A 15,637-nucleotide genomic window follows, 5' to 3' on the forward strand; every position below is an offset into this window, starting at 1 on the left:
GGAGGAGGGCATGAGCCGGGAGGTGCCGCCCCGCGAGTGCCCCATGCGCCCCGCGGCTGGCAGCCTGAGCTGCTGCGGGCGTGATTGAGGCGGGAGACCCGAGAGAAGAGCGAAAGAAGCAGGCGGGCGGCGAGGGAGCCGAGCAGAGCCCAGTGGAGCCTGACAACGGCGCAGCGGCAGCCTCGGCGGCCCCGGGCCGGGTGCGTGCGTGCGCTCGCCTCCTCGCAGCCCCGGAGACTAGGGTGGCCACGAGACCGATGTAGAAGCAAGTCCATGGCCGTGCCAAGTGGGAGTCGGAAGAGATAAGGCGGCCCCGAGCTCAAGCTCGCCGAGGGGAGCTAGGAGCTGCGCCGGCGCGGGGGCTTTATCCGGCAGGTACCATGGCAGGAACCATAGACTGCAGCTTCATCCGGACTCTCATCAACCGATACGTGAGTGCACGGCCCCGGCGGGGAGCCCCTCAGGCGGGTTGGGGAAAAAGAAGGAGCGAATAAAAGTTCGGGGCTTAGTGAGCAGAGTGAGACACCTTTTGCATCCCTGAGCCCGAGACCCTACCTTTGCAGGGACTGAACCCTTTTCTTTGCAAAGGGGAAAGTGCTGTGGCCGAGTCTTCATCCTCGGTTGGAGGGAACCGGGCTAATCTCTGGATGTTTTTCACCCTCCCTTCCTCATCCTAGGGCCCGGCCCAAGACCCGATTGTTTCGAACGGGGGATTGGGTAATCATGTGACTGGAGGCTGGCATCTTTGCCGGGCACTTTACCCCCGGACTCGGGATGAAGTAGGTTGTTGGGGAGGGGAGGGCCCCGTGATTGGGAAAAGATTCTTCCTCCACCCCAGTCTATTTAATCTTGGCCCGGGGTTCTTTCCATTCATCTGGTTCATCTTGGCCAGGGGTTCTTCACTTAATAATTTGGTCCCTTTCCTGCGACTTCTCCTTTGCCTTTCTGTGCTCTCTGCAAACAGCTGCATCACGTCGGCCACCTCTTGGTTTCCCCACTGCAACTAGTAGTTCTTATGATTAAAAAAAAAAAAGAAAAGAAAGAAACCCCTAAATATCTTTTCAGCGGGAGAAGTGAATTCGGGGTATGGGTATGAACTCTTTGCAGGTGCATCCCCCACCTGTATAATGCATGCCCCCCCTCCCATAATGAACCTAATTAAACTGGGATTAGGGTGGAAGGAACAGTTTGGAGAAGGGGTTTTAGGTTCTGCTAAAAGGCTTTGTTTTCTGTCTGGAAATCTGGGACTTGCAGGGTGGTGAAAGTGTTAAAATATAACAAAGGTGTAGTGATTTCAGAGAAACTAACAAACAATGTTTCTTTTCTGATTCAGAAGAGCCAGTTTCTGTCTGAAAGTGAACCGATCAGATAAGAGGCCCGGTGGGTTCTCAGGTTCCTTTGGAATGCCACCAGCGGGAGAAGACTTGCAAGTCTATTTCTATAGTGAACAAGTGGATGAGATGAGGAGAGGATGCCTTTAGCTCACTTTTAAAAAATAATGGCTTTGCATTACTTCAAACCCGTAGGAAGATGCAAAATTTTTTGGTGCTTGTAGTAACTAATTTGAGCTACAGTATTATAGCTCAGCAAAAGGAGAATGAACCAACAAATCCTGAGGACAGTCCTCCTCCTTCCTACTGTATGTACATGATCCATCATGTGTCTTTAAGTCTCATGACATACACTGAAGTCAGAGAAATATGAAGAAAAAACTAGGTAAAAAGAGAGTGTTTTAATTTTTTGTTTTTGTTTTCTGAAAGTAAGATGTACCTCTTTTAAAAGGTGCAGATATTGATTGAAGATAGCTTTTACCTTTAATTCTGGGAAAGTAGAAATTAGGGCCTGTCAGCTAATTTGTTTATTTTGTGAATTCCTTTCAGAGTAGAATTACTTGTATCTTCATTGAATTCTATTAAAAAAAGAAGGTAATAATTCCTTTCAGAGTAGAATTACTTGTATCTTCACTGAATTCTATTAAAAAAAGAAGGTAATAGGAATGTCAATAACTTAGAGCTAAAGAATCATGGGGTGATAGAAATGGAAGGGGTCTTTGAGATCATCTGGTTCCAGACTCACATTTGGCAGGTGAGGAAAATGAGGCCCAGAGATAGGGAAATAATTCTTTAGAGGTCATGCAGGAAGTTACTGGCAGTTCCAGATGCCTGCTTTAAAAGTTCCAGTTGTACAAAAATAACGGACAAATCATTTTGAAGGATGACTCTTGTTACTCTAAGAAGGTGGTAATCTCACTGTACTCTTCGATGGTCATGTAACATTTAGAGCGTCCTGTCCCACTCTGAGCCTGACATTTGGGAGGAATGTTGACAAACTGAAGTATTTCCAGGAATAGGTAGCCAGGATGGTAGAGAAACTAGAAACCACAATAATAGTAATAGTGACAATGGTAATAATAATGATAATTATACACTATAATAGCTTTAAGGTTTGTATCCTACAGATGAAGAAATTGAAACACCGAAGTTGTGACTTGTCCTTGATCGTGCAACTAGTAAGTTATAGAAGTGGGGGCTTCCTGACTCCTAGCCCAGCATTACATCACATCCATTACATCAGATAAGGAAGAGAGGAGACTTCGGTGGGGAGGGAGTACATATGGGAACATGGCAGTAGTCTTTGAATATTTAGAGTTGGAAGGGACCCTAGAGGTCAAAGTCTGATCTTTTTATTTTACAGATGAGGAAAGTAAGTCCCAGAGAGGTTTAGTGACTTGCTCAATAATTATTGCTATGTGTGATAGGTTTTAAAATCATCATGCACAAGACTGTCTCCATCATCTTTTCTTTTTGGTGTAATCCTTGATATTTCTTCTCTGAATTTAATTGTGTATAATTTAATGAATATTGCTTTAAATACATAAATTAATTGGGTTGTCAAATGAGAAATGAGATGTGGCCCTCAGAGGTAGAAGTAGAATTAGTGAGTGGGAGTTACAGGGAAGAAGATTTCAGCGCAACATAGGGAACAACTTTCTAAAAATGACAAGTGCCCTCAAATGGAACAAGCTGTACTTGTGTATTGATTGGGTGGTAGTGAAGTAATGAGGTCCCCATCACTGGAAGTGTTGGATTAGAGAGGCTGAACAGGCACTAGAAAGAAGCTGTAGACAGGCATTGTTACATGGGTAAAGGTTAGACTAGATATCTTGTTGTCTCTTCTAAATCTAAGATTCTGTATGCTAATGATTAGTGGAGGCAGGAGGAGTGGTAGGGGCTGTGTTTACCTCAGATACTCAAATGTGATGTCATCCATTTGGGGGAGTCTATACCTGCCAGTCCTATGCAGCTCTTTTCTGGGTCTTCCCATAAATTTATTCTGGGAGTCTCCCTGGTATGTTGGAGGCCTTGCTCAATTTCTCCTCTAGGAAAGAGGATATTGGAGCTGTGGATCTATCTATCTGTTAGCCCTCACACTTTTCATCTCCTTTTTGATCATGTTTCTCTGATAAAGTCCTTTACTCCAGTTCTTCTGAGTTCTTTTTTTATTATATGTTTCAGTCTTATTACTTTCACGATCCTCCTTTGCTCTTATTTTTAATTCTGAGGTATTTTAAGTCTGAGGTATTACAAATCTGGAAGTCATTTAGCGACAGAAATTGTTTTTTTTTAAGCAGTAAATATGATTTGTGACACCTGTTGCTACGTATCCATTGGATATATAACACTCATTTGTCATATACACTAATTAAATGCATAATAAGTAATTGGATATCTATATGGCAGTTAGTAGACTGAAAGAGATCAGAAATGCCAGCCCTGGAAGTGCTACTGGTTTTGTTTTGGGCAAGTAAATTAACTTCCCTAAAATGAAGGTATAGTACCCCGGCGGTCATGACCTGAAATTTAAGAAGCGCTGAAGGGGTCACTAGTGGAAAAAGTTTAAGGCGCCCTGGGCTAGAGGATCTTCAAGGAGTCTTCTAACGCTAATATTTTATTTATTTATTCATTCATTCACTTATCTATCTATCTATCTATTTATTTATGCTAAACAATGGGGTTAAGTGACTTGCCCAGGGTCACACAGCTAGTAAGTGCTATGTGTCTGAGGCCAGATTTGAACTCAGGTCCTCCTTACTCCAGGGCCAGTGCTCTATCCACTGTGCCACCTACTTGCCCCACTAATGTTTTATTATTAAATCGAGATTTGGTTTGTGTGAAATAATTCATGCCTGCCTACCTGTTGGATCCAAAGTAGATGATTTTCCCCACCTCTTGATCATCCTATGTTGCCTCATAGCCCCCACACTACTTATTCAGTATCTCTTAGCTTTCCTAACTTATTTCCTCATTTTTTTTAAATGAAGATACCTATTGTCTTCTTGTATTTCTCTTATCTTTCTCTGCTTTACTCTCATCAGGACTACAGTTGTTTTTGTTTGTTTGTTTTGTTTTGTTTTATGCTTTCCACCTTAGCCTGCAGGTGAATTTTTATGTGATTTTCATTAGTTACAAGCATTACTTTCCATGTAGTATTAAATTTTATGAAACTAAGCTTTTTGACCAGACACTTATAGTACAGGAGATAACAGGGTCCAAAGAACATCCGTAGAGTCATAGAGTCTTATCTTTTTCCTGTGGCTTCCATTCTGGTTTTATGTATAAAAACATTTTAGAGCATTTATTTATTACTTTTACTATATTATGCTAATGTGTCTTGTTTCAAAAATTGTCAGGTTAACTATTTTCCTATAGTTATTACGTATCTAAATAGATTAAGTTGAATTATTTGCTTATATTTAACTTCATTGTTCTCTCTAGGGCAGGGATTCCTAATCTAGAGTCTGTGACATTTTAAAAAAATATTTTGATAATTGTATTTCAACATGATTTTTCTTGTAATCACATACCTTATTTAATTCATTTAAAGACCTTCTGAAAGAAAAGAGTTCGTAGATTTAACCAGACTGTCAGAGGGTGGGAATCTATTATGCAAAAAAACATGAAGAACTCCTACTCTAAGTGGCATACTTATATTTTAAAACCCTTCATCCCTTTTTATCCTTTTTCATAGTACAGGGGCCTGGCAGGTTGAACCAAAGTAGAATGACTTTCAATATGTTCCCAGTGATTCAGGGTGTTCCAGAAATCTTACAGGGCTAATCCAGATGACTTCTGTGACACCCAGCTGTCTTTTCATGTAGCTAAATGCTGACCACCAGGTTGACTGTAGGGTGGCAAATTTTTTTGGCCAAGAAGTCCCAGTGCAGGATGTGTCTGTCTTTTAGCTTTCATTCCTTTGACCTGAGAAGCCCACTTCCTTTGCAGGTCATTCATTGATGGTGTTTTTACGTCATTTCTTGCAGTCAAGTGATCTTTGGTGCTATGATGCAACTTGCTAATAATAATGCCTACTCAGAATATGCCAACATAATGGAAAAATTGATTTGGGTTTACTCTTGGTATTTCTGGTTTTTGGAAAATCAAATGAATTAAACTTTAGTTTACTACTAGTCTTTAAGCTGTCAGACATAGCAACATAGAGTAAAAAATAATTACTAACCTCTTAATGTATGATGGATCTAGAAAGATGCAGCTGAGTGATGTAGTGGCTCAGAGTTAGAAAGACCTGAATTCAAATTCTGCCTTAGATACTACCTAGGTGACCCTGGATAAGTCACTTAACACTTCTTTGCCATCCGTTTGCTCATCTGTAAATCGAGGCTATTGGACTTAATGGTCTCTTAGGTCCCTTCCAGCTTAAATATTTACCAAAATAATGTTTTTGGGAAACACTGCTATCGTTTTTTTCTTCTTGGTTATCCAGATGGTTATTATAAATGAGAGACACTAGTGTTAATCATATATGTTATACTTTAGATCTTTTTTTAAAAGAAAATTTATTAATAAGATTGTGGATGAACAAATCTATGTGTACATGGGCTCTTGTATCTAAAAGTAGTACATTCTGTGTGTGCCCATAAAAGTATGCCGGCCTACATAGAATCATTTTTGTATATTCATGCTATTCTCATAGCATTTGTGTGAAGGAGCTAGGGAGTCTGTGCTACCTCCCTTTCATAGACCTTGTGGGAGAGAAAGAGGCTATAGAATCAGGTAGTTAATCCAGGGATAAGCAGTTTGTGGGTTTTTTTTTTAAACTACGAGCTGGGTTATATCATGCCTACCTGTTCTATTCAGTCATTGTTGGCTATTGAGGGACACTAACTGGTCAGAGACTGGAGAAAATGAGCAGATATCAGATCAGTTAGTGCAGGACACAAGTGCCTAGATTAGTGGAGTTAGGATGACCTGAGTCTAATTTAGAAAAAGGCAGGTGGATCAATGAATGAAAAAAAAAAAGCATTCATTAAATATTCACTATGTGCAAAGATACCGATAGTAGAAAAGCCTGTGCTGTTAAGGAGTTCACATTCCAATGGGAGAGACAGCACATGGAGTTTTAGCTGCAAGTCAGATGGAAAGGCCCCATGGTTCTTAGGATGCAAGGAATGCATCTTTTTTGGTTTCATTTCCATTGATTAAAAAAAAAATGTATCTGTTTCTGATGTTAAACCATTCAACAATGCCCAAGGGCTTTGGGGTAAAAACTTTCTTCAGTTTTGACTGTTAAGGTATTAGGGGCCATCTGGACTTATCTCTGAAAGGATTGCTCTCCTGGAGCTATAGGGACTGGGCTAGAAGCAGAATTGATGGTCTAGCAAGCTCTGCTATTTATGGCGCTCTTGGCCTTACCTGATTGTTGCTGATATTTGGTCAGCAGTTAGTGATGGTGGTGGCAGAGATGGAAGGCCCATTCTCACAAGGGCTGTTTCACTTGATGGCTTTAGGGGCAGATTGGAAGAAGGACTGATTGTTTTGGGGTGAGAGGAAGTGATATTCCCAGAGCAGTCAGTCACGGGTGGTAGTTTAACCTGCCTAACACATGCTACCCTCTTGTCTCCCTCAAGACTCTTTGCTGCTCCAACCACATTGGCGTATCTGTCCCATTGGTAGCATCAGGGATGTCAGACCCCCTACTCCTGAAGGGTTACACCCGTTGATGATAGCTAGAGGGGACCTACAGGGCTGGAAAACAGGGCCAGAGGATTTAGAGTAAATGGGTGAGGTCAGAAAAAAGATAAATCAGGAGGAAAAACCAGCACTAGCTATGTGGGGTGGTGGGTTTGAAGTATGAATGCCTCTTAACTGAGCAAAGAGGAGAAAGACCTCCAACTTTTTAGACACAGAGATCAGGAGAAGCAATGACTGCCACATTAAAATTTTTATCAGCCTCCCCCTCCCCCACCCTACCAGTTATTTGCATTTCTCTGAAAACACCTCTAGATAGTTAAATAGTCTCTTGACTTGACTCGTGACTGCTTCTTAGGGCAGAATGAGCTTATTTACGATGGAGTCATAGTGGACATCACTAGAAAGCATGTGAATAGGAAAGTCTCCTTGGAGAGGGGTAAGGGGGGAGGGGTGTGGTTCACAAATCTTGGTGTAATGACCCTGCCTGCCATTAGCCCTGGCACTCAGGTGCACTTTGAAGTTCTAAGTACTGAGTCTCAAGTCCAGCCCCCTGAGACCTACCAGTGAATCAAGACTGGAAATACCAGGAGCCAAAAGTAGGAAATGAGGATGACTGAGCCACAGTGCAACCAGCTCTCTGCCTTGATCTGCACATGATGTAAAGACTATGCATTGGAGAAGGGAGAATTGAGTTCAAGTCTCAGTTCTGAAACGGATTAGCTGTGTAACTTGGGGGAATTGTATCATCCCCTGAAGACTACGCAGTTTCTTACTATGAAAAATAGGAATAAGTAAATGTGCTATTACTTTATAGAGTTGTTGTGGAGAAAGCATTTTGCCATCTTTAAAGTGTTTCTAAAACATGAGGTACTTTTGCTCAGCCATTGGAGCAAGTCTACACTGCAAAAGAGTGAGAACCCATAATCACCTACACACCCCATTCCTCCCTTAATCCCTGCTTTCAAAAGTTGTAAGCACCAAAATCAATCTCTCTCTCTCCCCCTCCCCCCCTCTCTCTCCCCCTCCCCCCCTCCCTGTCCCCCCCCCCCCCCCCCCCCCCTTTTCCCCTCTCCCCACCTCCCTTCTCTCTTTCACAACATCTCCAGCCCCCTGTTTACTCTTAATCCCAGCCTCTTTTCAAATGTAAGCACCAATAGGGTCCCAAAGTACCTGCATAGTTTGCTTCTGGTGAATGTCCTTGCTCTTGTCTGCCTGCCTAAGGATCAGAGCATTTTAACATGTGTTTTTTGTCTTTATGGTTTAGTACCAGATGGCCTATCAATCAGTAAGTATTTATTAAGCACCCACTACATACCAGGCACTGTGCTAGGAGTTAGAGTTATTAGGGCGAAGAATAAGATGATGCTTTTTCATAATGAGCTGGATGGGGGCCAAGCTAATAGAAAATCAGATTTCGGGACCATTATCCACAAACATTTATGCAACCCATCTCACTGTAGAGCAGACTTGTCCTCTGTCCCAGTACACACTTTAAGTCTGTCCATGCTATTGCCATAAGTGGAATTATGAAATTCTGATTGTAGACACTCATGTACTTCAATGATTTGAGCATCTGTGATTTCTTTGGTTGATATATTATTGATATATTGTTGTCCCTCTATAACCAAGAAGAAGGTCATCGAGAATTGTTACGGTCCTTAAATTTGCTTGCCTAGTGATAAGCCTCTTTTAGATTTTAGAGAGAGCCTTTGAGATTCTCGGGTCCCTGCTGCTCCAAGATAGTTCATTGGAAGAGGAATTTAATGGAGGAAATATGCAGCAATAATAATAAAAACTAGCATTTACACAGTGCCTTAATATTTGCAAAGTGCTTTATATTTGATTCTCATGACAACTTGGCGAGGTAGGTGCTCTTGTCCCCGTTTTACAGATGAAGAAACTGAGACTGAGAGAGGTTAAGTGACTTGCCCAGTGTCATAAGGCAGGATTTGAACTCAAGTCTTCCCATCTCCAAGTCTTAGACTTCATCTCTAGCTGCGGAGAATTATGAAGGGGGAAATTTCAATCACTAATCATTTTGTTATAAGCAGCTGTTTGGTCCAGAGTATTAGTAACAGTTGTGCAGAATGGAAACTTGATTATTGATGATGTTAGTAAAGCCAGTAATTGTGTATTAGTGAATTTTCCTTCATTTTGTAGCATATTAAAAATGCTTTCTTTACTTCTTTTTTATTTCCTTTGCTTTCTAGCTTTTCTAGCCATCAGTGATCGGGAACCTGGGAAAGCTGAAGGTTTCCTTGCTGACAATACGAATATTTGTTTTAGCAATGCGTGTTGTTTGATAAATTGTTCTGCTACAAAGGAAATCTATAAACATCTCTGGTCCCTAGAGAACTTCCAGCCCTGTTACATTAGAGTGCTTTTAAACCTTTTCAAAAGCTCAACAATTTAAATTCATCAGTGTCTACTTTTGTTTTCCTTTTCTGGATAGAAAATAGGCTAGTAGTTTATGAGATCATTGTTGATCTGTGAGGTCATTATTTTAAAAACATCATCTGTTTTATTGAATTAATCGATTGACTTTTTAATGAAAAAAAATTCATATTAGATTATAATTTTGGAACTGCATTTCTGTTTCATATATTAGGGATGTAGCCTCCTTCTGATTCCATTTTTGCAGTCTATACTGTAGGGTCATGTTATAGGTTGGACAACTTTATTATAGTATTCAGAATAATCAGGGCGGAAAGGATAGAGAATCCAGGACTGAAATGTGGATATTGACCTATGACACAAAGTCTTAGGTTTCCATAGGGCAACATTTAGGAAGCATTTGTTAAAACATTGACTTCGGAAGTTTATCGGGAGGTGAAATAAGCATCTTCCTGTTTCTGGGGAGTTTTTATGCAGTGTTTATATGCAGTGTTTAAAAACAATGTGTGTTTATATGCGGTGTTTATAAACAATGTGTGTTGGTGTACGATTTAACCTTTAAAGGATATATATATTGAACTTGTTCATGTGGTTGGAGCAGTTTTATGTCTGTTAGGATCTAATGCTCTTAGGCGGTGTTTACATCATACCTTGGGGTGGATTCCATAATCCAGAAAGAGATATATTGTTTGGCATATTCTACAGTTCTGTAATTCTACAGTTAATCGCATTGCTAGAGAGGTGAACAGTGTGCTTGGTTCACAACTACATAAACCTACAGTTCAAGCCCTGCCAAAAAAAGCGTGACTACCAGATGATACAGGAAGTCCTTAACTTAGAAATGGGTGGTGTTCCAAAAGTTCATTTATGAGCAGCTTTTTTGGAAATCAAGAGCACATTTTCCCATGGAAACTACATTATAAATGGTGGCAAAGTTCCTAGGCTAACCCATGAAAATCATCTTAGCCCATTTAAATGTTATTGAAATACTATACATTTTTAGTAGGAAAAAATAAAATAAAATAGTACTGTACTATTAAGATAGTACATATTTAAACAACTGAAAACCAAAAATTGAATAAGTATTTTTTAATTTAGCTTGAATGGTGGAGAGTGAGAAAAGGCAGAATTAATTTAGAGGAGTAGAAGAATATAAAGAAAAAAAAAATTTGATTACATTAATGGCTTTAGAGATTAGGCTAGTAGTTTTTATATCTAATTTCATTACAAAACTTAATGGTTTTCCTTTTACTCGTTACATACATTATATCTGTCTATATGATTATACTGAATATGTGGTCTGTGACTATTCATATACATGATATGTGGCATATCTACACATATCTACATATACACACACATCTATCTCTGTATTGATCTTGATATAGTATTGTTTCTTAGGGTAAGAAGGTTTTTTTGAGATTATCTAGTCTAGTCCCTTCAATTTACAGATGTGGAAAGTGAGGCCCAGAGAAGTTAAGCAATTTGTTTGCAAGGTCATACAGCAATTTAGTAATTGAGCTAGCATTAGAACCAGGTTTCCTGACTCCAAATTCAGAACTTTTCTACTAAAATACATTGTTTCTTGGGCAGCATTTTAATTCTGTATAGTTTCTGTGTTTAGTTTTAGCTGATTTGAATTCTTTGAAAATTGGTGACCAGAGCATGATATTTATGTTCTAATTTTCTATTAATTAGAGTATTTGATTAATCAGGACTCAGAACTCACATAGTCCAAGGTATTCAATTTATAGATCAGGAAACTGGAGCCTGGAGAAATTGTCACCTCCCAACTACACACAACCAGTAAGAGGCAAATAGAGATTAGAATCTATGTGTTTTGGTTGTCTAAGGCCAAAGCTTTGCCATTTCTGGTAGGTCACATTGCTTTCCCCCAATGGAGGTTTTATTATAGATGATTTGATTTGATTTGATTTTTAACATAGAAATCATTTACCATTTATTTCCCTTGGAACCTGCAGCAGTTTTCTGGATGGTACATGGTGTCATGGAAAGACTCTTGAATTTGGAGTCATATAACTTGGATTCAAATATTGACTCTGGTCTACCACTGTAATTTTAGGCAAGTCAATTAATTCTTTGGTTCTACTTTCTTCATCCAACTTGGGCTGATCTCTAAGGTCCTTTCCACATCCAAATCCCATGATACACAGGGATCAGAAATGAAATGAACATTGATCACAACATTTCAGAGAAGCCTTTTCATTTAGAGTATACATAACTTCTCAGAAGCTAGAGTTTCATATCTCTTTGTGAGTATCTTACTTATTTTGTGTTGACATGACAGAGCTCTGGTTCTTTTTATTCTGCAAATGACCTGCATCAGGATTTGAAAGCTTTCTGAAAACCAGAGTCTCTGAAATCTAAGAAAAGTCTTAAGTGATAACAGTGTAGGCTGTTATTTTGCATTTATTTCAGGAATAAACAGTCTATTCCTATTCTATCCCTAGAAATATCCTGACATATTTTGGATAGGTTTTGGCTTCCAAATGGAATTATGAGAGAAAATATTTTTTTTAAAAAAAGGGTAGATTCTTCAAAATAGGAGATTTTGAACGTGACATTGTTTTCTGGCAAAATTTTAAAAGAACAAGATAATATTATTTATGAATTGTCTCAGAATGTTTACCCTGCAGAAAGATTTAATACTTATTTAACTTTAAAAAAAATCGCTTTGGGAACTTTTCAAACTCATTTTATTTATGTTCCTTTGGACTAGTTTTTTTAAAAAAAAGTCTGTGGTTGGATTCAAACTCTGTTTGGAATTTTCTATATGGAAAATTGAGGAGTATTTCTTTTTATGGTTCAACAAAGAGAGACAGAATGACTCAACCAGCCAACCCCTGGCAATTCTTGGTACCTCAGGCAACTTTCTAAGTCCATTAAATTACTGAGAAGGTGTCAGTCTGCTTTGCTAGAGCGAGTTCCTCACTAGGAGCTTCTCACACTGAAGAAATCATAGGCTCAGTCCCTCAGCCTCTTCCACCTCTCTATCCTCTCTTCCCTTTACCCTCTCTTCTTCTCTTTCTGTCACACATACAGCAACATAAAAGGATGGTTTATGATCACTTAGGGAAACCATCAAGATCACTGAAACCTAGCATAGGTGCATTAAGAATAAGTCATGGCAGACTAACCTAATTCTTATTTTGAAAGGGCGGCTAACTTGGTAGAATAGCAAAATGCTAGAAATATATTGGATTTTAGGAATATATTTGATGCTGTCTTGCAACATATTCTTGTAGAAAAGATTCAGTAAGCTGGTTTCCAAACTGATCATCTGCCTGACTCCAAAGAGATAATGTCATTAATGAATTGATGTAAACTAGAGGGGGCTGTGTGGTGGGGCATCACAAGGCTCTGTACTTTCCTTGTTTCTGTTTTGTTGAATACTTTTTTTTTATCAGTTATCTAGATTAAGTTATTGATGTGGTTGTCAAATTTACAAATGTGCCTTTCTGGGAGTGATAACATATTGAATGACAATATTGGCATCCAGAAAGATCTTGATGGGTGAGGACAGTATAAATATGTTTTTATAAATGACATTTAGTAAGATACAGAGTATTTGGGTTTTAAAATTTACTACACAATTAAAGGATGGGGGAGAGACATGGTGAAAATAGCTTGGATTGAAGGCTGTATACCGAAAAACAGTATTTTGTGACCCTCAAAAGTGTTCATGTATTCTTCGGTGATAGCATGATTATAGTGTCCAGAATGAGAGGCAGTGTGGCTTAGTGGTTAAAAAGACTGACTTGGAGTCAAGGAGACCTTGGCTCAATTCATAACTCTGATGTGTACCAGTCCTATGATCATTGCTAAATCCCTTAATGTCCTGGTGCTCCTAGGCAGGTATCTAACACTATTAGATATCTGCATTGCTGAAATCAGCCTGTTTTACTCTGCCCTATTTAGACCATATCGAGAGTATCATGGCCATTTCTGTGTGCTGTATTTTAGGAAAGACATCCATAACCCAAGCCTGTGTTCAGATAGTGACGGTAATGGAGAGAGGAATAGAAATCGTGCAGGGTTGTTTGGAGGCACTGGGAATGTTTAGCCTAAGGAAGAGAAGAGGATACTTTATTATTGCTCTCATGGGCTGTGATATGAAAAAGGCATTAGATAGATGTGTTCTTCATGACCTTATTAAGCAGAGCTATAACCAATGGGTAGAGTCTGTAGGGAAGTCATATTTTTGGCTTAATGTTAGAAAGTTTTTCCTTATAGTTACAACTGTCCATAAGTGGAATGGATGTCCTTATAATATAGTGAATTTCTTGTCCCTATAGGTGTTTAAACCAAGGTTGAATGACCTCTGGTCGGAGAGCTTGTAAAGGGAATTCATGCTTGGAGTATGGGTTGGCTAGATATCTTATGAGAATCTTTGCCAGATTAGATTCAGGGTGAATAGATAGGGTACAATTGTAATTGGCCAGGTGTGAGATGATAACAGCCTGGGCTTGAATTGTGGCAGTGGAAAGGTAAAGATGAATGGGACAGATATTGCAGAAGAAGAATTAATAGGATTTGGAGTTTGGATTGGACCTGGTGACAAGAAGTCAAAGATACATAAGGGATAAATGCTTCAGGTATGGTGTGGGCTACAGGACTTTAGCCAGTCAGTCAGTAAACATTTATTGGTTGCCTACTGTGTATCAGGCACTGTAGGTACAAAGAAAGGCAAGTCCCTGCTGTCAAGGAGCTCACAGTGTAATATGTCCTTTAAAGTTTTAAGATTCCCTGAAGCAAGATTTTCCTAAGGCAGCAAGAAGAGCAGGATAAGAAGGGTCCAGAAGGAAGGGTTTAAGAAAAGGATGTGTGTGATTGTATGGAAAAAAAGATTTTCATCTTGGGTGGGAGAAGTGTAGGTTGAGGGAACTAAATATACATCTAGACTAAAAAAGATAGTAAGTGTCCACATAAAAATGCTAGTATATATGTACAATAGGTGGCATAAATTATAAATTTCTTGTAATTTGGTAGGTTGTGTAGGGCTTTAAAAGCTACATGGACAATTTCTATTTTATTTTAGAGGCAAGAGAAGGCCAGTAGAGTTGGTTGAATAGGGGAGTAATTTGATAAGATCTGCCCTTAAGGAATATTACTTTGATATCTGTGGGTAGGATGGAGGGGGTGGTGAGAGACCAATTAGGGAGACCAATCAGGAGACTGTTGCAGTAATCTAATTAAGAGGTGAAAAGGGCTTGAGGTTAGGTGGTAGTCTTTGAGTGGAGAGAAGGTGTTGTAATGCAAGAGGTGTTTTAAAGATAGAAATGACAAGATTTAAGTAAACTAGTTGGATGTATAGGTGAAGGGAAAGTGAAAAGTGTAGAATACTGCCAACATTATGATGCTGGGAGACTGGAAGGATGGTGGTAGTTGATTGTTATCTCCCTTGTCTCACAATAAATTTCAGAGTTCTTCAGAGAGACCTTGATGGTGTGCTTGTATGGGTTCTTCTGGCCTCAGTGTGAGCGCTTGCCTTATGTGAGTTCTCCATAAATAGCCTTTTAGGCCAACACATCTGGCATTCAAACAACTTTGCCAGTACATCGGAGTTGTGCTCTGTAGACTCAGTAGAGTTTGAATGCTTGGCCGTTCAGCTCGAGAAGGGACCTCCATGTCTGGTACTTTATCTTGCCAGATGATCTTAAGAATTTTCTTAAGACAATTCATATGGGAGCAATTCAGTTTTCTGGCATGGCACTGGTATGCTGTCTAGGTTTCACAGGCATACACCAATGAGCGTACAACAATCAGCACCATGGCTCAGTAGACCTTCAGTTTCGTAGGCAGCCTAATACCTCTTCTCTTCCACAGTTTCCTTCAGAGCCTCCCATACACTGAGCTAGCTCTGGCAGTGTGTATGCCATCCTCATCATCTATGTGTACATCCCTGGACAATATACTGCCAATGTAAGCGAACTTATCCACAGCATTCAAATTTCTCCATATGCTATAATCGATGGTTCCATGTATGGATGGTGTGGTCCTCCCTGGTGGAGAACTTCTATTTTCTTGGTGGTGTTAGGCCAAAATTAGCATAAGCAGCAGAAAATCGATCTATACTTTGTCTTATCTCAGCTTCAGAGGGTATATTGAGTGCACAATCTTCTATGAACAAAGTCATTCACCAACTCTTCCTACACTTCAGTTTTGGCTTGTATCCTTTTCAAGTTAAATAACTTGCCATCAGTGCAGCAGCTGACCTTGATGCATATTTTATC

At 39.6% G+C, this 15,637-nt stretch overlaps 1 protein-coding gene across 8 annotated transcripts in view; it reads left to right on the forward strand.

Moving 5' to 3' along the window:
* Nucleotides 1–229: 229 nt before the first annotated feature.
* Nucleotides 230–15,637, forward strand: part of LOC114046189 (probable phospholipid-transporting ATPase IH) — a 222,872-nt gene continuing 207,464 nt past the window's right edge. For all 8 annotated transcript variants that reach the window (XR_003569472.1, XM_027866424.1, XM_027866425.1 and 5 more), the window contains exon 1: nucleotides 230–431. Coding sequence is in view for 7 of the 8 variants with exons in the window: in XM_027866424.1 (XP_027722225.1) it covers nucleotides 381–431 (51 nt within the window). In the remaining variant the exon portion in view is untranslated. The remainder of the gene's footprint in view (nucleotides 432–15,637) is intronic.

The sequence above is a fragment of the Vombatus ursinus genome, unplaced genomic scaffold (assembly GCF_900497805.2).
Source record: "Vombatus ursinus unplaced genomic scaffold, bare-nosed wombat genome assembly UNPS02014781.1, whole genome shotgun sequence".
Classification (NCBI taxonomy): domain Eukaryota; kingdom Metazoa; phylum Chordata; class Mammalia; order Diprotodontia; family Vombatidae; genus Vombatus; species Vombatus ursinus.